Source organism: Corvus kubaryi, unplaced genomic scaffold (assembly GCF_017639235.1).
Source record: "Corvus kubaryi isolate FWS band 111438036 unplaced genomic scaffold, C.kubaryi_AGA036_p1.0 37292, whole genome shotgun sequence".
In the NCBI taxonomy this organism is placed as follows: Eukaryota; Metazoa; Chordata; class Aves; order Passeriformes; family Corvidae; genus Corvus; species Corvus kubaryi.
Genome location: NW_024581091.1, coordinates 1,943,829 through 1,967,100, shown reverse-complemented (window position 1 = coordinate 1,967,100; position 23,272 = coordinate 1,943,829). Strand labels below are relative to the sequence as shown.

Here is a 23,272-nt window from a genome sequence, read left to right as displayed (position 1 = left end):
CCGCTCCCAATCCCGATCCCGATCCCGATCCCGATCCCGATCCCGGCCCCTGGCCCGTGAGGGCGGCTTGGGGCGGTCCGATGCGGCGGCGAGCAGGATGCACCAGAAGCTGCTGCGCAGCGCGCACTACATCGAGCTGGGCAGCTACCAGTACTGGCCGGTGCTGGTGCCCCGCGGCATCCGGCTCTACACGTACGAGCAGATCCCGGTGTTCCTGAAGGACAACCCCTACATCACCGATGGATACCGCGCCTACCTGCCCTCCCGCCTCTGCATCAAGAGGTGAGCGCGCCCCGAGGGCCCGGGCCTCCCCTGCCCCCGCCGCCGCTCACCGCCTGCCCCGCCCTGTGTCTCCCTCCCTCTCCCTCAGCCTCTTCATCCTCTCCAACGAGACCGTCAACATCTGGAGCCACCTGCTCGGCTTCCTGCTCTTCTTCACGCTGGGCATCTACGACCTGACGGCCGTGCTGCCGGCGGCCGGCGCCTCCCGCGAGGACTTCGTCATCTGCTCCGTCTGCCTCTTCTGCTTCCAGGTAGGCGCCGGCTCCAGGGCAGTGTCGAGCCCCTCCCGCTGTGCGGGCTCGGGTCACTCCGGGGACAGCGCGGTTTGAGTGGCATCGCTCTTCGAGGTAGAAGCCGCTGTGGTGGCGTCGGATTTCACCTGGAATAAGCTGGGGAAAACCGAGCACAGCTGGCACAGGAGAGAGTCAGTGGTAAACAAGTGCTTTGTCCAGGCCGTGTCTCAGAGCTTCCGCAGCTTGAGGGGGCCCTGACGTGGCTCCAGACGGCACCAGGTCCTGCTGGAAAGGGCCAAGCAACGGAGCACAGAGATCAGCCGTGGCCTGATGGTCGGGAAGGGCAGGAGGGCTGGTGACTTCTTACTTGTCAGATGAATCTGTTTCCACAGCAGACTTCAGGTGTGTCGCCGATGGGCCACTGCAGCTCCTGTGAAGTACACTGTCCTTGCAAGAGCACAGAAAGCCAAAGGCACCATTTGTGTTCTCTGCGGGGTACAGGATGCATCTGTACAGCCCCAAGTGGGGAAAACTCCCTTGCTGGCTGGGAAAGTACTGCTCTAGTGCTCCTCCCTGCTCTTGCAGAAGGTCACAGAGAACCAAACATTTCTCAGGGAAAAGATTTTAAGCCGGCCTAGGAGCAAACAAGCAGCCTGTGCATAAGAGTTAAATTTCTGTGTGTTCCCTCAGTAAAGGCACACAGTGGGTGCTGGGCAGTCAGGGCAGATTTGGGCTTTGGGCTCTGCCTGTGGCAGTTTGGCCCAGCGGAATTCATCATCCCCCTGTACTGGTGCAGATGTGTGTCCCTGGAGCACTGTCAGCTCACTCAGCCTCACAAGCCCACTTTTCTTACTTGTGCAACTGGTTATCATGGTTTGCAGTGTCCTGCTCCTCCTCTCCCTGCCAGAGAAGCTTTATGGCTGGCTGGCAGGGATCACAAGTGCCTGCACCAAGGTGCACTGCACAACACGTCACGGGCCAGGCGCCTGCTCCAGCTGCAGAGCTGAAGCTTGCTGTGCTCCCTGCTCCTTTTCAAGGAATTAATCCTCCTCCTCTGGCCCTCTGTGTAGGTCTGTATGCTTTGCTCAGTAGGATATCACCTGTTCTGCTGTCACCGCTCGGAGAAGACCAGCCGGCGCTGGATGGCACTGGATTATGCGGGAATTTCCATCGGGATCCTGGGCTGCTATGTGTCAGGCGTGTTCTATGCCTTCTACTGCAGTAATGTGAGTCAGGAGCACATGTCCTTGCAGGGTTTAGTTCCTGTGGTCTCACTGTAGTTTCCATGCTGCAGGAAGGGGGTTCAGTGCAGGTGTCCAAACAGAACAGGAGTGGGGAGACAGGGATGGGAAGTGGAACACGTCCCTCTGACCCTGGCAGAACTGTGCTGGCTGAAGAGACAGGCAAATGCAGGTTTTCGTTTCCAACTGTTGATCGCACAAGCCTCAAGAAAATATTCAAATTCCTCTCAAGGCAGGGAAACTTTACAGGTCCTACCAGTATCCGGTGCCTGATGCTGATCATGGGATGTGTCCCATCACAGGTACTTTATTCAAACAGCATTGCCCACGAGGTAGCTGCTTATTTTCTCTCCATCTAATAGAGGATGAGTAAATGAGTTCCCTTCCAAGGCCTGCTGTGGATATGGCTGTCCAGGACCTGAGCTGGGCTGGCGAGGCACAGGTGCACTGAAAGCATCTGGTGCAGGAAGTGCTTGGAATGAAGGCTGTGGTGCCAGGTGCCCCTGAGCAACAGAGTCCCTTCCCCTGAGTGCCAGCTGACAAACACAGGGCCCTGCACTCAGACCCACGGCTGGTGCTTGCAGCAGGGACAGGTTTGAGGTATCGCTGTGCTCAGTCACTGAAATTTCCTGCCCAGAGCTGACTTTTGCCTGTGATAACAAACCCACAACCTTGCCTTTGTTTCTTTTTGCCCTCAGTACTGGCGCCAGGTGTATTTGATCACTGTGCTGGCCATGATCCTGGCAGTGTTTTTTGCTCAGATCCACCCCAGTTACCTCACACAGCAGTGGCACAGGCTGCGCTCCATCATTTTCTGTTCCGTGTCTGGGTATGGAATCATTCCCACCATCCACTGGGTTTGGCTTAATGGCGGCGTTGGTGCATCCATTGTACAGGTAAAAAAAAAAAAAAAAGTCAGTAAGATTCCCTTTTGCTTTTCACTTGCTGTCTTCCTTGAGTCTTCTTACACTTGGGGAAACAATGGGGAAGCAGGAAGAGTTAAAATTCCTTTTAAGGACAGAATGCTTTTGGTCAATGTGATCCACATGGGAACACTGAGAAATGTGTTGAGAGGGGGTTGACAGCTTGGGAAGCTTCATTCTGCTGTGTGGCCCTAAAGTTGCACAGTGAGAAGGAAAGCTGGATCCAGGTGTGCCTGTGCCTGCACACAGAGCAACCTGTGCGGGCAGACCGCAGGGCAGGGCGCCAGGTGCTGAGGTGGCTGTGGAGCAGGAAGGAGCCAGTCAGGCTGCATGAGTGCTCGGGGCTGGCCACCCCCACAGCTCCAGAGGACAACCAGGAGACACTGGGATGATGGGACGATTATTTGTTTCCTCTTCTGTTCCCTAGGTTGGCAGCAGAAATCAGCATTTATCTGCTCAGCCCTCTGTCTCCTACGCAATCCTCCTCTAACAGCTCTTTCATGTTACTGTTTTCCTGTTTGTTTCACGACTTGGAATTATGCTGTGCAAGCAGCAGCCCAGTACAGCCAAAGGCAGTCCAGTGTGCCCCAGTATGAACCCCCGTGAAATTGCTGCAGTTACCCAGGGACACCTGATGGTGCTGAAGAAAATGTTTCCTTTTCGCAGTGAGCACAAACTGCACACGCCAGGGCTGGCCTGGATGGAAGGCTGTCCCCTGGGGTGAGGGTTCAGCCTAGTCCAGAACTGCGGTGGAATGTGGCAGAGCACCATTTGGAAATGTATGTGGCCTTTATACAGGACATTTCACAATGGCCCTCTAAAAATCCTATCAGTAGCAGTTGTGCCCCAACAATTCCCCATTTGGCTTCCCCTAGGATAGCAGGATGGTGTCTATGGTACACATTTTATTTCCATACTTCAGAAAAATGGCCCACTTTTGGTAACGAAACATGCTGCTAACAAAATCCACCTGGTGACTGAGTTGCTGGTTACTGACCACCCAGTGTGAGCAGTCCTGCGGGCTTTGGTGCAGCAGCTGCAATCCCAGCTTAAGTGGGATATGCAGTGCAGTGTCCGTCACCCTGGCTGTTCTGTGTAGGGTCAGGGGAATGGCAGGCGTCCTTTCACGGACAGATGCCATGTCTGCTGTAGGCTGAACTGAGTAGTTTGTGTGTAGAAGGCAGAGAGGCTGGAATACAAGACGTTTCTGCCCACTCAGGCTTTCCCGGAGTTTGGCATTTGCGTCCCCGTTGGATGTATGCACAGCTGACACAGGCAGGGAAGGAAAATGCAGTGCTGTCGTGCCTTTTCCTTTTTTATCTTTAGGGACATTTTTTTCTGGTTTTGCCTTCTAACAGAATAGGAGAGCTTCCTTTTCTTTTGCAGGAGTTTGCTCCGCGGGTAGTTGTCATGTACTTCATCGCTGCTGTAGCTTTTCTCTTCTATATTTCCAAAGTTCCAGAAAGATACTTCCCAGGTAGGAAATTCTCTTCTGGCTGATTTTTTTCTGCAGTTAAGCTTCCTGCAGTGTCACAGTTCTTGCTGTGGGTCCTGAACTTCCTAGGAGAGAGGCGACTGAGCATGCTCCCCATGCGGTGTTCCCATACAGAGTAAAACAGTGGGAAGAGGCAGACAACTTCCATCGAGTTCGTTAAAGAACTTTCCCCGTCACCCCTCAAGGGCAGGGTAGCGTGGAGCTCTGCAGGAGGCTGATTGCTGATTGCACCGCATGCACTGGGGCTGCATTTTACAGCTGAACTCCCTGCCCCTGTTCTCCCCCGCAGGCCAGCTGAACTACCTCGGCTCGAGCCACCAAGTGTGGCACATCCTGGCAGTGGTGATGCTGTACTGGTGGCACCAGTCCACGGTGTACATCATGCAGTACCGACACAGCAAGCCCTGCCCCGAGTACGGCGCGGACTTGTGAGCCAAGGTACGGCCATTACCACCCTCGGGGAATAGGATACTCTAACCACAAGCTTCAGGAATCGTGGCCTGAACCTCAGGTCGCTGCCCCCGAGTGGGTGCTGACTGGTGCAATGCTTGCTGTAAAGAAAAAGCAGGGATGTGATGCCAGGCACTCCGCCCACCTGTGCTGCTGCACTGGCTGAAGCTCTGTGGAGCTGCTGGCTCCTTGAGCAGTTTTAGAGCAGGCTGGGCTAAGCCCTGCCAGACCACTTCCAGCTCAGTGTCACAATATTAATAATCTCAAACCATCATTAGTACTTGGCCCTAAGTAGCCTTTCCCTCAGGCTTTTGTCAGGTTTTCAGTCTGCTTAGCATTGATGTGGATGTTGTGGAAATCAGATGAGTTGCTAATTACATGTGCATAGTGATTTACCTCCTTTCCCTGCTCTGTTTCAGAGGCAGCACAAGAGGATTTGTGACTCTGAGGGTCTGGACCTCATGTGATGAGCTGTGCTGTCAAGTACTGAGGCAGTTCCTTTCCTGACTCCTGGACTGTTACCCCTTGCTGGGACAAAGTGTAACTGCAAGCTTTGGTAAACCCAACAGCACTGCCGGGGATCTGAGGGGCATTTCTTTCTCAGCCACTTCCTGCTCTACAGTCAAGTACCAAACAGATCTTCCTGGAGCAGGACAGCAGGAGGCTGAGCTACCTTGGCATGCAGATCCCAGCAAGATGTTTTGTTGCGTGGCAGACATGAACGGCTCAAGCCAAGGGTGCTCAGGCCCGGACTTCAAGTTTTCAGGTGGTGTGCACACTTAGGAGAACACTCCTGACAGCGTGCCTGTAAAATTGTGAGAACTGTGGGACCCGGTCCTGGATCCGAACCACAGCCCCGTGGGCTGTGCATCCGTTAGCCTTTGCCTGGAAGATGTGCTTATGCTTCAGCGTTGGCACAGGAACATATGAACTGGAATGCAGTGGATTTGTGCCCTGCTCTGGACAAGCTCTTTTCCGTTCCCTGGGAGCTAAGATCACATGATAGCCAGCACACCTAGATCTTCATTGCAGATCTTCCCCCAAGGGGGGTAGTGCCATTGCTTGAAGAAATTTCTCTAGATCCCTTCAGTAATCTGGAATCAGTATTCCGAAATATTCCAGGAGTAGCACTAAGCCTGCGTGTCCATGTTTGTTGCTGTTTCACAATCAGTGAACCTGCTCGGATGCAATTCCTGACCTTTGGCCTTTCCATGTGCACAAGGTGATACTGCGCTCGTAGACACCGCTATCCAAAAGGACTTGCTGCCACAATCCTGCCACAGTGAAAAGGCTGTCTGGAGTTTCAGGATGTGTTGTGGAACCATCTCTTATAAAATTAACACCAGGGAGCCATGAAATACCCTAGTTATTGGGTAGCTGTAGCTCAGCACAGTTAAGCTCCAGGGGTGCCAGTCTTCCAAACAGCACTGAAGTCCTTTGGACTTTGAGGTTAGAGGCAATGATGCTGTTAGGATTAATCCTAAGTGGCTTTGTCCCTGTGGAAGGGGCTTCCCCATACTCCACTGGGAGAGGCTGGCTTTGTGCAGTGACTTCCTGAGGGCAGGCAGGCTCTGTTAGTCCCCCAAAGCTGCCTGTCCCAGGGCTAAGGCAGGGGAGTAGGGCTCATTCTCCGGTCAGGGTGTGCCAAGGACATGGGGAGTGGTGGTGGAAGCTTGTGGACAGGCACCTGGACTCCTTGGGCATGGAGAAGGCATGGAGAGGCTGGTTTTGGTGCTTTTTGTTGTTTTGGTTTTTTTAACTCCAGAAACAAGTATTGACAAAACTGACTCTGTGTTAACGATTCAGCTCCCGGAGCTTTAAGCCTTTCAGTGTAAACACTGAATTTTTAATGATTTTCTTTTAACTTGACAGCCAAGCAAGTTTCAAGTGCACTAATTACTACTACTGACGCCTGACAAGGAACTTGCAAGTATAGAAGTCTGTTTCCAGTGTTATGTGTACAGCAATACTCGAAGAATGTGTCTGTGCTCTGAAATAGTACTGACTTTAGCGTTGGCTAATGTATTTTTTTAATGGAAACTCTTAACTACTCCAACAGTTTTCACCAGGTAAGGAAACTGATTGCCAAGCTGTGCATTTTTACTTGACACAATTTATCAAGCTGCATGATGGTCTTTGGTGTACAGACTGAACCTATAAATAAATTCCAGTTCATTGACTGTTTCCTTGGAGTAACATCATTCCTGCATCTCATGCAGCAAAACCACAGATGTGAATGGCTCAGCCACGGAACTTGTGCCACATCCTGTGGGTTACACAGACGGGGAATTTTGGGGTAGCATCTCTAGTTGAATTTGCTGATGAACTCGGCTTTGCAGCCTACTACCACTATTCTTTATTAACAGTCCTGCTGCTGCTTTTTCTGTTCTTGACCATTTCCATTCTTACCTCAGCTCACCCAAGAGTAAAATCAATACAAGGAGCGTTCAAAAAACCTGCTCCAGTAAACAACTGCAGGAAGGGGCTCAAACCACAGTACAGTTCTGTCCAGAAGTGCAGAGCTCAGTCCACAGCAGTGGCATTGGGAACCGCACAGGACCTTCCTGAAGGAAGGGTTTAAGGAGTAACACTGAGCCGAAGGAATTCAAAATAACACATGATCCACAGATTTTTAACCAGTTGGACAAAGCAAGATGACTGGGCAGCAAATATAACTATTTAAAACACTTTTAAGAGAGACACAGGTGCTTACAGCCACAAAATCATTCAGCAGCAGCAGCAGCTTATAACGAGTACATCAAAGCCTACACATGAATACTTCACAATGCAGTGCTGAAGAGACCTGCAAAGGCACTGTTACCAGGTTCTTTTATTTAACAACTCCAAGGATTTTGTGACATACATCAGCTTCACAAAAGAAGTTAAAAGTTCTCGCTTTAGTAGTACACAAAACAGCTTTAAAACTCAAAGTCTAACAAGAAGTGGAAGTGTAGTTCAGGAAAGTGCACTTAAAAGCTGAATGCCAGCAATTTTAAAATCGTTTTTATGCTCTTTAGTACTAGGTGATGCCTCAGTCACAACTTTAGCCATACACACACTCTTCTTGATTTCCTTTCAAAATAAGCACTGTGGAACAGTAACACAGCAGCCACCCTTGGTGCTTAACTCATATTCACTCAAGTCACAAACATGATTGTGGCTGCTGGGTTACCAAAACCACAGCAACTCCAAGGGGTACGTGATGTGTGCGAGCATGTGTATATTTTATATATATTTCTCATATATAAAAATACACTATATAGTATAAAAAACTCCAGATAAACTCTTATTCTCACAGTAGCAAATATATCAACTTATTTTCACAGTACTTGGTTTTACTAACTGGGACACCCAGAATGATTAGAAACTTTTTCCTCCAACGCTGGTGCTCACAGAGCCCCCTGCCACACAGAGGGCAGCCAAAGCATTAATTATATTAAGTATACACCTCAGGGCCCTTTGAGTCCGCAGACAAACAAAACTACCTGGTTTTTCTTTCAATGACCACAACCACTAGGGGCTTCTTAGTACCTTGGGACAGACGGTCTCTCCAGCAGCTGATCCTAGAAGGCCTGTGCTCCAGTCCCTCAGCACGCAGAAGGACAAGCTGTAAAAATCCACTGCGGTTTTTGCCTGGAAGGGAAGTGTCAACCCCTTACCTTGCCCTCTTCCTGCCACAGGCAGCACGTACATGCCTGCCTACTGCAGCAAGGGCTTTCCTGATTCCAGCGAAGGTCACGTTGCACACCGCACACCCTGAACAAAGGCGAAGGATATCCCATTCCCAGATAGTCACATCTTTCACCTCCTTTGAATAGTGGATAGTGGCTGAAAATAACCCCAAACTTGGGTTTAGTTGTGCATAAACTACATATACCAGGCAAAGTCAGCTTAGCAGGGTGCACCAATCTCATATCGACCATGAGAAAGGATAAAATAACTAGCTCTAGAGACAAAAACGTTACATTTAAGCAAAAACCTGTTTGGTATCTTGAGTATGAAGAACCAGGTTTGTTAAGGCCATTAGGAGGCAAGTATCACAGGCCCTAAGTCATCCACCAGAGATGTTATGCCAGCTCTAGAGCCACTGGGGTCTGCTGTTTGCCTTTGCCTCATCTCTCCCTTCAGCTTTGCTGTGCTGCAATACAAGCGCGTGCAGACCCTCTGCCAAAACCCCCTGCAGCACTTCTCAGCCTGGAGTCTGGGGGTAAACCAACAACACATGAACGCATTTCCTTCTATTTTTAATTTACCTGATCACTTCTGCCCACACTGGATCTGCTGATGCCCGGCCTCCTCCCTGTGTGTCCAACAGCCCCCACCTCTCTTCCTGGGCCCTGGAGCCAAGCCCCAGTGCCATGCGCATCGTTAACCCTTCCCGCTGCTTTCCCACTGGGAAGGCAAGGCTTTGGCAAGGACCAGCCACATTTAGGACCATGGTTTTACTCTCATTTTGTGTCCACCCCACTGCTCCATTTGTCATCTCACTCTGTTCCAAGAGCTCTTCAGGCAGGTAACAGCTCTGAAGGACACTGAAAAGGCAGCTCATAAGCATGCACAGAGGGGGGGGAAAAAAGGAAAAAGACAGTTAACCTGAGTGTCAGAAATGCTACAAAAATTGGCAAGTGCTTCTTGCAGCCTTTGGCACCAAACACGTGAGAAGAGCAGTAATAAAGCCTGGAAAGTCCTGTATTGAAACATTTCTACTCCATCTCCTAAGGGCTTAACTTCTAAGCCTTGAAAAGGCACACTGAAGCAGGCACAGCTGGAATATTCCACTTACACCCTGTGAGAAATGAAACTGAGCAAGATGAAGGTTGTACAGATGGTGTACAGATGGCTATGAGCAACTTTCGGATTCCAGGGCTAAGGGAAGCAATCTCACATACATCCTAGTCGGCATTTTATCCAACTGACCGTCACCAAAGGAGTCATGTGATTTGTTTTCAATGTGTTTTCAGTGAATATTGTAAGGGATCAAATCCCCCCCTAAGAGATCTCAGGATCACAGATCTCCTGTATATCCAGCAGGAAGCTTTGGGGGAAAAAAAGCTCACAACCCTGAATATTTCACTTCACCTGTGATGGGGGGGACATGAGGACACCCGGCCACAAACAGTGATGTCCTCCACATACGAACACCCAGCTACCTACTCCTCAGCCTCCACTGGAGCAGGACAGAAAGGTGAGACAAGCCGAGGAACCACCTCCTTCCGTGTCCTCGTGAAGATGGCTGTGGAACCCAGGCAGACGGGCTGGGCTGTCCTGAGGGGCGTGGGCTCTGCAGACAGTGTCCGTGGCTCAGGACAAGCTGCGAGGCAGCGGAGCTGTCCCACCTACGCACAGCACCAACTTCCACACCACAGGAAGGAAACTCTTGTGCTCAGCAGTGTTCACACCTCCTCCCATCACCTGAGGCACCTCCTGGGGTCCCTCACGCCTCCGAGGTCCTGGGCAGAGGGGACCCATAAGGCTCCTGCCCGTAAGGCTCCGTGGGGTGAAAAGCAGCTCAGTGGTCCGGCAGCCACCAGCTCCTGCTGGAACACAGCTGGGGCAGGAAGCTCATCCAAAGCTCAGTGCATTTAGCAAACCTTAAAAGAGCATTAGGTTACAGTCATTTCATAAAACTACTGTGCTAAAAAAAACCCCCATGTTTGAGAGAACACACATTTTCTTGAAAATAAAATCCAAGATGAAAACAGACACAAATCCCACTTCGTAATCAAATCAATCCAATGGCTGCACCTCACAGTGAACTCTCCAAGTCATCTGAAACACTCCATATGTGCCCAAGGACAACTCCTCTTCCAGTGTGCTGAGGAGTCTCCCAAGTGCTGCAATTCCAGCCATGTACCTGCTGGCTCACCCCTACATTCAGGCTTCTCACAGATCAGTAAATTATCTACTTCTTTAGTTTTGACTCTACGTTTCCAGTTTGCTATTTTACATTAATGGCACTTACTATTAAAAAAAATAATAATTAAAAAATGACCATTTAGGCACACCAAAAAAACCATCTGCCTTTCATCTCTGCAGCTGCATAGAAGTCTGCAAGGTCCCAAGCCATAGCTGTGCTCTGGAATTCTAGGCCACAGCCCCATGAGGATGTGGTTGCTTTATTTTTATGATTAATAAAGGTAGTTTTCACCTAGGAAGCAAAGACTTGACTATTTCCAGCATATAATCTGGATTTTAGTATGTCTTGTTTCTTAGGTCTGCTGAGACACAAAGAAGCACCACAGTTCATTAGCCCCCTGTACATATGAAAAACATTTCCCATGTGCTCCCTGCCTCTTCCGCTCCACATGGGCACAGGGCAGAGGGATGGAAAGGCAACACCACAGTGCAGAATGACAGTATGTCCCAGGGCCCCAAGTCAGTGACAGGGACTCATATCCAATTCCTTGTTTCATTCTGGGAGCCATCTGCCCTAAGAAAACAATGCTCCTGCTTTGTTTCTCTTTTTCTCAAAAAGATCCCAATCAGAATTAGCCATCATTTGCAATCCGATCGTGCACGCAGGCCACTGCCTCCTCAACCTGAACAAGCTGTACAACCCAGGGCCCTGGCATTTCAACCACATAAATTACTCCACTAAACCTTTATTAAGGGACTTGGAGAGGTGGAGTGGGGGGAACCCATTGGAAGCCTTTACTGTTTGGAAGGAAACGGAGCTGCTCCAAAGGGATCTAACTCCAGCGCCTGCTGTGGTTGGCTCTGTGTACTCTGCACGACCAGCTCTGTGAAGGGCACCGCACCAAAGTCATCTGTTTTCAGCCCGTCCCCACCGTGAACGGCCCCGTGAAAGGAGCTCTGCCTTGGCCTGCCAGCCATGGTGCCATGGTCCCCGCAGCTGTCCCCAAAGCCCTGGTGCTGGGCATGGCGCATCAGGTCTGGCGGGTGGAAGGGTTTGGCTCCGAAAGGATCCAGCAGAGTCTCATCCGCCTGCAGAGGGTTGGCTCGATCCTTGCTGTCAGTCAAGGCCACACTGATGTTCTCCTTGGAGTCCGAGATGGTCAGGAACTCATTGCTGCTCTGGGAGTCCCTGCGGCCGGCCTTCCTGTGCCGGCGGGCGCGCTCTGGGGTGCGGTAGCTGGGTTTCAGCCCCTTCTTTGTGGTGGTGGGGGTGCCGTGATGGCGCTTCCCATTGTTCTTGGACACCTCCTGCTTCATGCGCCTCTGGCGGGAAGACAGCTTCTGCAGGTTCCGCTGCTGCTTCACCTTCTGCTGCTGCTGCTGCTGGCTCCCTGTGATCTCCTCAAACGGAACCAGCCCAAACAGGTCCTCTCTGCTCCCAGCAGACTTGGGGAGAAGGGACGGCTGAAACGGGGTGCAGCCAAAGATATCCACGCTCCGTGGAGAGGTGGGGGAGAGCAGAGGCTCCATCCCCGACCCCTGCCCATCTTGCTGGGGCACCTTTTTGCTGAAGGGAGCCTTTGTGAAAACATCAAAGTCATCCTGCTCTTGGCCCTGAGAAGAAACATCTTTCTCCATCTTCTCTCTTGCCTGAGGCTGCAGAGTGAAAAAGGGCACAGCTCCAAACACATCAAATTCTTGGCCAGGGTTGATCAGAGTGCTTGGCACCTCAGGCAGGGACATAGGCACTGAACTGGGCTCTGTGATTTCACCACTGCCCACACCATCTCTGAACCGAGTGCTCAGGAGCCCTTCCACACATTTTTGCTTGGTACGGTCACAATCAGAATCAGAGCTCTGTTTTTCCTCCTCCTCTTCCTCCACCTCTTCCTCAGAATCCATGAGGAGAGGTCGGTGGCCTAAATTCTCCGGTTCTGTATCATTGTCATCATTGAAGTCTCCGTTCTCTCCATGCAAGACTTCTTCATCCTCCTGTTCTTCTTCTTCCTCACTGCTCTTGGGAGAAGGAGGATCAGATTCAAAATCACTCTCTGACTCCTCACCACCTTTTGTCACGTGTGCCTCTGCACTTTTCCTCCCTGGCCGGGGATCTCTAAATGCATGGCTCAGTTTTCCAGCCTTTGTTGGGGTCCCTAAGATATTTCCTGGATTGCTGGCTGAGTTATCCACTTGTTTTCCAGAGGAACCTGCAGGTCCAAAGAAAAAAGCAAAAGAAAACTTAAAACATACAAAGGCAAAATTTACTCCACACACCCCACAGCCACACATCCCAGGAGCTATGCAAACATATATCCTGTACTTACGGAGTGAAATAAACTAAAAATCAGATCTGATAGTTCAAACAACACTTATAAAATCAACAGTCAGAGCTGCCAGCTTTACTTCTTGAGCACAAGGGGCCTGGAAATACAGTACCAACATTTTTGGGGCACGGAGAAGGGGCTAATGGACACAGCTGATCTCTGGAGACAGCTTTTCAAAACCAGTCATTATACAGCTACAGCAGGATTTAAACACTTTACTTTTCTATATTAATTTTTTTAAGCAGACAAGCTATTTTGGGGTGTGCTTCTACTTTGATAGTCTGCTCTGACAAACAACGATCTAGTCATGAGAGCAGCTCCTTCTAACTCCCACAGCAACTGAGGTACAAAGAGCTCTTGCTTTACCTGAAGTTTGAGAAAAATGCTTTCTGCTTTTTGTCTAAGTGCAATCTGTCAGCTCAGCTTCTCTATGGCAAGGAAATTTATCTACTCATTTTCCTCTGCCTGCTTCCTCCCCCCTATTCACTGACAACTAGAACTGAACGAACAATTCACTCATGAGTCTTCTGTGGTGTGGTTGCCTTGGGAACACTGGAAGCAGTAAAAATTTTGCAGCAGCACAAAAAAAGAGATGGCAAGAGCAGGCAGAGCAGGGGAGGCTGCATAGTGGCACTGGCACAGCTGTCATCACTTCGCAAGCCCAGTTTCTCCCTGTGTCAGAGCCCCGTGCTGTGGGGAGATGTTTTCAGAAGGGTAACTGACTTGGATTTCTACTGGAAGAGAAGGAGCAGCAGGAAAATAAAAACACCTCAGTCTCCACTGGGTAAAGCATATTTGCCCTTGAGATGTCCTCTTCTCTTGGCCACAGATAAGGTGCATAATGTTACATGTAACACCAACAACAGCAGTGAGAAGTCACTTCCTGGCAGGCACAGAGCCACTGCCCAAAACCTGTGTGCCACTCTGCCCAGGGAGGCTGTCACAGGCACCCTGGCACTGGGGATGAGCTTCTCACACCTCCAGCATCTGACACCAGCTGGGGCTGGGGCTCCTCCTGTTCAAGCAGTTATTAGAGTACTCTACCCAGAGCACTGCACTGGAGCCCTGACCTCACTCAACCAAAACGAATGTCTTCCACTTAGGGCTTTGTTACCCAAACACTGACATTTAACGCACTCCATGTGTTCAATGGATTGAAAAAGCTACGGAGGGCTGCAGGCATCCACTACTTCTCAAAAAAATGTCTTCAGCCAGAATCCAGATCATAACTCTTGTTCTTGCAATATACAAAATATTTTCCCAGCTAATTCCTTCTTTCACAAGGAAACTAGCAACTTCCAGGCCAAGTCAGATTCTTTTCTTTCTATGCTCCAGTTTTACAAGAGCCATTTCTTCCCTTTTTAAAGGGAATTAACAGCTGATTTCCTCATCCACCAGCTTCCTCACCCCTCTGCAGTTACACTTAAAACAATCAAAATTCAGCAGCAATACAATTTATGTATGGATTTAAGAACAGGATGACCAGAATGACTAAAAACATCAGGTGATTAGGGCTTTGAGCTGTTTCTTCTTGCCTTCTGGTGTCAGATTGCTTCTTATCTATTGTAATTTTAAATACTACATATTTGCTTTAGCCACTAAATTAGAATCTGGATTATTTTGCTGCTTCCTTTAGATTTCCCAAAGGTACAGCCTTCACATTGCACTATATAACCCTCTATCCTCCAAATCCTACTGTTTCCAATATTTACTGGAACACTAATGTTAGCATAAATGCAAATAGATTTAAAAGAAGAAAAAGGGACTATTTCTAGGCTAGATGTTAACACCACTTACACAACAAAAGGCCCAAACCTTTTCTCTATGTCCATATCCACAAGAGTTTACAGTCCCAAGGAATGGTTAGACTTTGCACTTAATCTCAATATGCAGTTAACAACTAATACAGCTTTTTTTTTTTTCAAGGAAGAACTGAACCACAGTGTTATCTGATATACCTGACTTCCCAAAAGGTTTAAATATTATTTGTTAAGTGCTGCCACAGAAAACAAACTGTAACGGGCACTGACGAGACAGAACACCCAACCTCTACCAAGAGCAGCTGAGCTGCTGAAGGGGCCATCTGAGGCACACGAGGTGCAGCTCTCAGCCCCAGACCTCTCCAGACAGATGGTACAGCAAAGAGGACGTTTCCCACAGCACACTCCATGGGCTGGCACTGGCGCCCCAGCTGCTCCAGCATCCCAACAGACCTGCCCGTTATTCAGAACTGTGATTCTTGCTGGCCACACACAGCCAATGATCTTGAGAATCGGGCATCAAGACAAGCCAGCCTTTCAGGAGTCTGTATTAACACCCTAAGCTTCCTCTCTTGAGTCTAACAACTAGAATCTCCAGAGGAACTCGGATGAAGCCAGGAACAATTCACTGAGCAATCCCTCTTGCTGGAGACATGCATCCCCAGCAACACAGAAGCCAGATGTTTTCCCCCTGTATTTGGAGCTCTGAACCACTCTTCAAGGAAATGCTGAGCACCTTCCTGGCTGACAGAGGCAGACACAGGGGAAGTGCTTGAATAGCCAACGAGAATAGTGAAAGTCTGATGTACTTGTTCATTTTTACTTTGCCCACAGCAGTCTGTCCTGGCCCCAGTCAGTTCTGTGGGCTCTTGCTCCACTAAGGGCAATGCCACGGCACGCTAGATGCAGCACACACCACCAGCCTTTGTGCTGGCAGGAATGAGGCAGCCTTCAGAAAAGGGAAGCTTGACATGTGTATTTGTAAAGGTCTGCCCCTGCACATGAGAAAAGATGGTCCAAAATATCTCCATTTGGAGGCCACTCAAAGACACAGCAAGACGACTTTTTCCTGTTCCAACACCATCACAGAACAGCCAATAACTGCATCTCAGCTCAGCAGTGGTTTCTGAACATGGTTTCCAAATTTCTAGCTCTTTAGCTGAGATTCCTCCGTCTCCAGTCTCCTTGCCAGAGTATCAGTGTGACTTGCTTATTGCAGCAGGAAACCAGTGTCTAGGTATTGTGTAGACTGGGAATTATCCAACAGTGATTAGAAACTCAAAACCTCCACTAAGAGCTCACTATTATCAGAGTTGCAGAGCCAGCACACATGACCCTACATCAACAATGTCACCTGGAAAGCAGGTGGCACGCATCAGATGATGCTGTGAGCAGCAACTGCTCCTGAAACGTGGGTTTGAAGAAAACACTTTTACTCCAAGGAGTATTACCAGAAAGGTCACGTCGCTGCTCCCAAACTGGAATGTATTAGGAAAGAGCAAGTATTTTGCTTTATCCTTCCATGTGTGTTGAGGTGTTAGAAACAACTAGACCTACCTGCTCTGAGCAGAAACTACTCTAAGATACTCATTTTACACACTTAGCCCTACCTGGCCAACCCAGGGGGAACAATCCATCTCTGCACCCACCTTTGCAGCTGCAGTGGCTTCAAGTTAGCCCCAGGAACATGGATAAAAACTGCATCAGGCAAGAATCAAAACCAAACCAAAAATAACCTCCCTAGAACTATCATTTTTTAAACTAAGCTAGGATAGTTTGGTTTTCTACGCTACAGTTGCCCCTGTTTCAGTGCTAATGAAGTTAGCAAATGAAATAAAGAGCACTACACACAGAAACAATCCCCCAAAAGGGAAAAGCCCCTGCTTAATGACAGCTGAATGCTTTGGCCAAACAGATTTCCAAACTGAAGTGTCGTGTCATGTCCATTTCGTGCAATCTTGTCAGGCTACACTGCTGCAGAGACGTTCAGATACATATTTATATGGCAATGCTGCACACTGGTGAGCAACATCTGTTTGCAATGTGCTGTTCAGATTACCACACTTCTAATCAGGTTTGCAGCTTGTAGGGAACAATTGTTCTTTGCTCAAATGCGAGCCAGGTGGAACATCTTTAATCATATAAGAAGATCCCAATCTTCAAGGAAATTTTCTGTTCTGATGTTCTCTTTTGAGACACAGGATTATAAGAGGATGAATTCCCTCTAACAACTGCAGTAATTACATGCCTTCTGCTGGTCCCCCATTTTAGGGTATTGCGGGGGTGGCCCAAGAGTGGGGCATAAGAGCTTTAAGCTCCCTTGGAATTGGGAACATACTGCCACCATCATTTCATAACAATTTGCCACATGTCAGCCCAAGGATTACCGACGGGCTGCAACTAAATCTGCACCAGTTCTCTGACAACAGCCAGGGCAGCAGCTGCTCAACACTGTAATGGATTTACACATCTCATCACCTCTATGTTCAAGAGCAACAGAAATGGAAGAACACCACCACACTTGTGCCTGGCAGCTACTGACGACATTCTTTTAAATAATTAATCCAGAGATTAAAGTGAAATACAAAAAAAATACTGCAACGTGCCTATGGCTGCTCCAAGATGTGAAAAAACTTGTTAAAAATCAGAAGACCAATTTGGACAGAAAAAGCAGACCCTTGGCAGAGCCCAGACACACCATTTATACCTAGGATGGGTGAACAATTTCAGGTTACTTAGGAAGTGATACCTAGAACAGCTGAAGCTTAGGATGATCTTGATACAGGGAAATACCCTGAATCTGCATTCAGCAAGCACTACAAATATCTGAAGTTACAGCCAAGAAGATATAGAGTGACATCAGCAAAACTGTCAGTGAGTACAAATATTGATAAGAACTTACTCTAGAGGTCAAGTTACCTAAACCTGAAATGCTGTTACCACAGCCAGATCACTGCACAGGTCTGGGCATCTTTAAACAATCAACATCAGCTGTCAAAGAAACACGAACTGTTGGCAGGAGCACTTTTCAAGTTGTAAAAGCGGCTCAAGTCTTTTTTCGTTTCTTCTGGTCTGGTATTAATAATTTTTTCTTAAATTCTAGTGAGCTGTGTCTCACTTAAAGGCCCAGACTGCACAGTGGTGCCAGGGCTCCACAGCCGTGGTACAGAACTTGCAGTGGCTTGAAACCCTGTTAGAAGCAGTACACAAAAAAACAACGGAAGGAATAATCAACCCCCATGTCTGTTCCTGCCAGAACATCATACGTTTCCGCTGTGACGTGGTGCACACCCAGCAGCACCTACTGCAGCAGGGGATTCTCAGGGGTGTGTCCAAGGCTCCAGATGATTCCCATGGCACTGCTGTCTGGCACACAGCCAGCTGGTTTTCTACAAGATCCACATAGCTGGGACAGTACACACCACACCACAAAGCCCCTCTTATTCCAAGACAGACACCTGCAGCGACCATTTGAAGACACCACCGCATCACCGAGTGTGGGAAGCCTGGAAGTCACAAGGAAGCTGCTACAGAACTGGACTCATTTTTATTCAGTCTCTGCACAGAGAACAGGTCTGCAGTGGCTCAGAAGGGGTTACCCCATGGAGGCTACAAAAACCAAGTGACTTGATCACGTCTACAGCACACATGATGTGTACCAACATTCAACAGAACTGTTAATGAGATGACCTGAACCAGAACCCTATCCCAAGATCCAAGCCAGGAGACAGCTCACAGAGATTCCCCACAAGCACACCAAATGCCTGAAACAGCTTCAGGCAACATTCCCCAACACCTCCACTTCGCACACAGCCCATCCATATAATTTTGAGTGTTACCTCAATGCTTGTATTCCTTCTGGGAATCACAGTATTGAGCTGAGGGAAGCAAAAGGCCATCCTAGCCTGGCTTCATCCCACAGACGTTAGTGTGAATAAAGGCAAGATGACCAAAGGCACCAAGTACAACTCACCAGCAAACTATACTATATTCATGACATTTCCTTCTTACATTTGAAAGCAGCACAAAATGTGTTTCTCCTGAGCTTCTGAAACACTTGATAGTAACCAAGGGGATTACAACACAAGCTGGTTAACACAGACTTGAATCAAAAACTTCCATTCCAAAATGCTGACCACAGGAGATGTTTTTTTCCACTGTCACCATCCAGTTTTGGGCATTCCAGAACCAGGATCTGTTTTCCGCATGTGAAGTGCCTAAGTGCCCCAGTGCTGGCCATTCAATTGTGCTGTCTTCTCTCTCTTTCATTAAGAAGTTTGCAATGTCAGGTTTGTTTCTATCAGATCAAGCACTGGAATTCTTTTCCAGGGCCGAGTTTCTTTTCCAGTCATCTCAGGTCTTAGGGCACTACCATTTTCCACAAAAATTCAGGCATAAAGTAGTGTGTGTAGCAAATTTACTTGTGAGAATGCTTTTAATAGGATACACACCAAGGGTGAGAGACATCAAGAACTTCCACAGTGCTTCCCTATTTCCCAGATAGAGAGGAACCCAACACCCATTAGTTCATTTCACACCTCCTTCCGTCTGTGCATGCCAAGGGACACATGTTGCTGCTGGCTCTCCATTCCCACGGGACAAGAATAAGCACAGAAGGTCTGACAGACAAGCAGCTATAGTCCATCCAATTCCAGGTTCCTTTTCCTGGTGATCCTTGTAGCAGTGCCAGCCTGAAATGCACTCGCAGCTCCACAGAGAATATCCCAAGTCACAGCAGCCCATAGACTTTCCCAGCGATGACTGAAGGTTTCCAATTCCAGCCTCTGCTGCTCCCTTGCCTCACCTTCCCAGACACACATTAACATACCTGGTGACACTTACGTTGCCAGATGACCAGGACTTGATGTTGGTAAGTCAAAAGACAACACACGATATTCATCATCTTGCAGCTCTCTCTCAAAAGGTGACAGGAACCAGTTTATTACTGAGTGCAGAGCTGCTTTCAGCAGAGAACCCTTAAGCCTCCAGAACAGGAGGAATCCGCTGGGTGACTCTACTGAGCCACAGCCCTCATACACCATTTAGACATCAGACTAATGCCACAACAAGGAAAACCAAGCAGAAAAGACCCAACCTTTGAGTCGGAACTGTGGCCAATACAGTAGAACACAACTTCAGTAAGAACTGTCACTTTTCAAGAAAGTCAATTTTATTTACTTTAAAGATCCTGTGTTTATAAGGTCAACATTTCATCTCATTGTAACTCAACAAGTCAGAATTCAGTAGCCAGAGCCCATGGCAAACAGTGCTAACAATCTTCACATTTGGCCCAAGACACGTTACAATAAGGAAACGAAGCTTGTGCTTTAACAAGATCCGAGAGTCTCTCTCGCAAATGCTGGAACCCCCTGTTCCACTTGCCGAGCAGTCACCTGACCTTGGATGCCCTGAGTAAGGGACACAGGTGGTTTACTTCTCAGTTACATGTTTCACAATCACGAGGAACAAACCAGAAAGAACATGTCACACAAGAGCATTAAGTACAAGCGGACATCAAAATATTAGGGAGGCACATTTGTCAAGCTTGCCCCAGAAAGCCCTCAGCTAGAAATTAAATATGTCCAAGTCTGTCCAACAGCTTTCTCCTTTTCTTAGATGTCTTGCGACAGCTCTTTTCAAGACATTACAAAGAACAGTTCAGTGGGGAACACAAACCAGCTTTTAAAAGATAAATATTAACATTTAAAGATTTATTGTATCTGATTTGTTTACTAAGTGCAATTCACAGTTAACACATAACTAATAATACCTTCCTTGAAACCAAGCCAGTATTGACTCATTTAAATGCCAGTTACAAGTCCATAGGAAAAAAGGCCATTGAAAAATGGATGATTTTTTCCCAGTGCCACAGCTACCAGTTCACCATGTCTCAAACAGGCTGGTTTTTCAGTTACAACTGAATTTCTGGGGATTTTTCCTCCCCTTAATAGAAGCAGCTCCCTTTTTTTTTTTCATTATGTCAAGAATGAGAGCTTGGATTTCAAGTAACAAAAATAAAGCACGTGATACAATACAGTGAGGACATTGGTTACAATCTAAAGCTATATTATAACCATCCCAAAACCAGCAACAGTCAAATGCATTTCCAAGATCTCAGGTGAGGAAAGCAATAAAATAATCTCTGGACACAAGGGCATGAATAGCTGGCAGGAGACTGAGTACCTGATGGTCCCCATTTTAAATGGAGTGTAAACTATTCCTCTTTGTTTTGCATGTGAATTCAGGCTCACCCATAAGTCAAAGCAACCTCTGGAATGAAGATGCCAGGGAAAACCCTTCCAAACAGCACCTATAGAGCAAACCCTTCTTCACTTAAATGGCTTTCACATGGCACTGAACTACTGAACATGAACAAGGTGACAGAAAGCAAACTTGTCCTGAGTGAGCGGAACAACACCACAAACTAGGAACAGAGTCCTAGACCAAGCAGAATGATTTCAGGTCTAGGGACAGGAAGCAGCCGTGGGCACAGAGGGATTTTTACCAAAGGCTTTGCAGAACACAACAGCGTTACCCTGTCCACCCTTCACCACGTGGAACACTCGTGAGTGCTATGCAGCCCTAGCGGAGCACCTCCAAGAACAAGATCAAAGTGAAAGAAAACACAGATACTAACTTAGGTTGACCCCAGTTGATTTATTTTAAGGCACATTACCTGAGTTTTTGAACTTCCGTAAGAACAGTCTGAATGAGTCATATTAAGGCACCTTCATCACACAGCTACTCGCAACAAAACCCAAGTGGCTTCAGAAGTGACTGATGCTCCTTTTACCATTCATCTACCACACAGGCTTTACTTTGTCAAAGGTACCAAAATCAATACTAAAGTGCTGATCCACCGAATGTTAAAACTGTTGCTTAAGTTGCAGGATGATGCAGTTTCCCACTCACAATGCCCACATAACACATTATTTTTACTTCCCTTCAAGGTAAACATAGTCAAAGCTGAACTGAACAGCAATAATGAATGCCCACCCTCCCCATGTACAGAAAACATAAAATGTTGGGGTTTGACTCAACTTGTACCAAAACTGTGCATTAAATGTGTAGAAGCTTACTGTCTTCACTTGGCTGGAGAACTGAACTACAGAAACTGTGTGAGTCAGAAGCAGACTACAAGGAAGTAACAAAATTTGGCCTTAGCAAGGAATTCTCCTTCAGCAAAAGCACTTGTGGTTCTGCCCAGGTGACGCCCATTGCACTGGCCCAGCAGAACCACACCCTACACAGTCTGTCCCAAGGCTCCACAGGCACAAGGAGATGGATGCACAGGTGGTTTTAATTGGAGGTAATGAACACACTAACACATCCCTTCAACCCATGTCCTCTCAGGAAGCAGCCAAGCCCTTTGCCATTCTTTCATCACTGAACTGCTGTGCACACTTTAGCAGATACATACACCTATATGTATGTATGCATACAGCTATGAGGTAATCATGTCACAGATGGAACTTGCCTTGCTGAGAAATGAAAGGAACAGAACCAAACGGATCTTCAGGAGGACTTGTCTGTGGAGCAGCATGTGGCTCCACACTCTTATCTGAAGATGCTCTCCTGTCCACCAGCCTGTCTGTAAAAAACAAAATGAAACAGAACAAAAAATAACGTAAAGTAAAATAAAATAAAAATGGCAGGACTTACACCTATGCAAAGCTATGCACTGTACAGGGTGAGAGAGGAATATATTCTCTGGCAGGGGGTTCTGACAAAGAAAGGGTAGTAAGAAGCACAGCTCTGGCCTGCACAGTTGGTCTGGGCAGCTCCTTCCTACTGCACAGACTGGCAAGGAGACAGGCAGAGTGCCTGGAAGGTTCTGCACCCACACCTGTCCCTGCTGGAGCATCAGGGTGGATCCTGAGCCTAACAACAGTCTTTGTGCAATGCTATGAAAGCCGGGCTGGGGGCTTTTTCCCTGTGAAAAAGCAGACTCACTTTGTTGGCTCCCAGTTCTGCCCAGATGATTAAGTGGTTACAGGAGCTGTTTAGGAAACCTACTTCTTCATAATGCTGTCAGAAATGCTGCATCAGATGTCACTTCTGGCCCATCCCTAACTGATGATCAAAGCAACACCAACAACAGAGAAACAACAAGAGCCAGGAGCTCCAATCTGTCACTCCATGTCACAGCTCTCCACAAAGGTGCTCAGTTCAGAAATCCATCCAATTGCACATGACCTTTTACTGAAACCAGCATCATTCTACTAGGAAAACACTCACCAAGTATAAGCAATGTATTCTGTCCTAGGAATTGGATTCCCTTTTACAAGAGAAGTGATTAATCACCCCAGCAGAACCCATCACTGCACACACCATTAAGCCCCTCAACACAGGCAATCTGATGGTAATGCCAGCCTGAGGAATTGTGACATCTTCATCCTCTAACAAACGCCGTGTATATTCACTTAGGTGTTACTGTCATAAACGTGTAAGCTTTAAAAATATTTGCCAGATTCAGAACCATCATTAATTTATGTATAAAGCATCAGTCCAACAATACAAACTAGGCTCCTGAAAAGAGGAAGAAAGGATTCATGTTTTGAACACTACTCAGCTCCACAAACTTACACACCACTGCATGTGAATTATAAAGTACAGGACAGCAGTTGGCTTTAGTAACAGAAAAATAGAACCACTGATCAAATCTACATCTGCAATTCTCTTTTCTCTAGATGGCAAAAAAGTTACTT

General features: G+C 47.8%; 2 protein-coding genes across 6 annotated transcripts in view; one reads left to right on the top strand and one right to left on the bottom strand.

Annotated features, from left to right (window-relative positions):
* Positions 1–15: 15 nt before the first annotated feature.
* PAQR3 (progestin and adipoQ receptor family member 3) lies at positions 16–6,808 on the top strand. Of its 2 annotated transcripts, XM_042026990.1 has the most exons (7): positions 16–282; positions 371–533; positions 1,586–1,741; positions 2,455–2,652; positions 4,066–4,156; positions 4,464–4,612; positions 5,044–6,808. In XM_042026990.1, exons 1-6 carry the CDS (start codon positions 98–100, stop codon positions 4,604–4,606), a joined length of 936 nt encoding a protein of 311 aa, XP_041882924.1. In that variant the 5' UTR covers positions 16–97; the 3' UTR covers positions 4,607–4,612; positions 5,044–6,808. The 2 variants fall into 2 exon arrangements, with proteins under 2 accessions (XP_041882924.1, XP_041882925.1); XM_042026991.1 differs by lacking the exon at positions 4,464–4,612.
* A 628-nt stretch (positions 6,809–7,436) lies between these two features.
* The window catches only part of BMP2K (BMP2 inducible kinase), a 50,292-nt gene continuing 34,456 nt past the window's right edge, over positions 7,437–23,272 (bottom strand). For 3 of the 4 annotated variants that reach the window (XM_042026980.1, XM_042026981.1, XM_042026982.1), the window contains exons 15-16: positions 22,042–22,155; positions 7,437–12,687 (exon numbers count right to left, since the gene is read on the bottom strand). In XM_042026980.1, the coding sequence (XP_041882914.1) occupies positions 11,276–12,687; positions 22,042–22,155 (1,526 nt within the window). In that variant the 3' untranslated portion in view covers positions 7,437–11,275. The remainder of the gene's footprint in view (positions 12,688–22,041; positions 22,156–23,272) is intronic. The other variant, XM_042026983.1, reaches the window with a different exon arrangement.

Excerpts from the sequence above, each read along its gene's own strand:
- PAQR3 (XM_042026990.1), top strand. The coding sequence starts at position 98 with ATGCACCAGAAGCTGCTGCGCAGCGCGCACTACATCGAGCTGGGCAGC. Across the intron at positions 283-370 it reads TCCCGCCTCTGCATCAAGAG|CCTCTTCATCCTCTCCAACG; the intron begins GTGAGCGCGCCC and ends CCTCTCCCTCAG. Across the intron at positions 4,157-4,463 it reads TCCAGAAAGATACTTCCCAG|GCCAGCTGAACTACCTCGGC; the intron begins GTAGGAAATTCT and ends TCTCCCCCGCAG.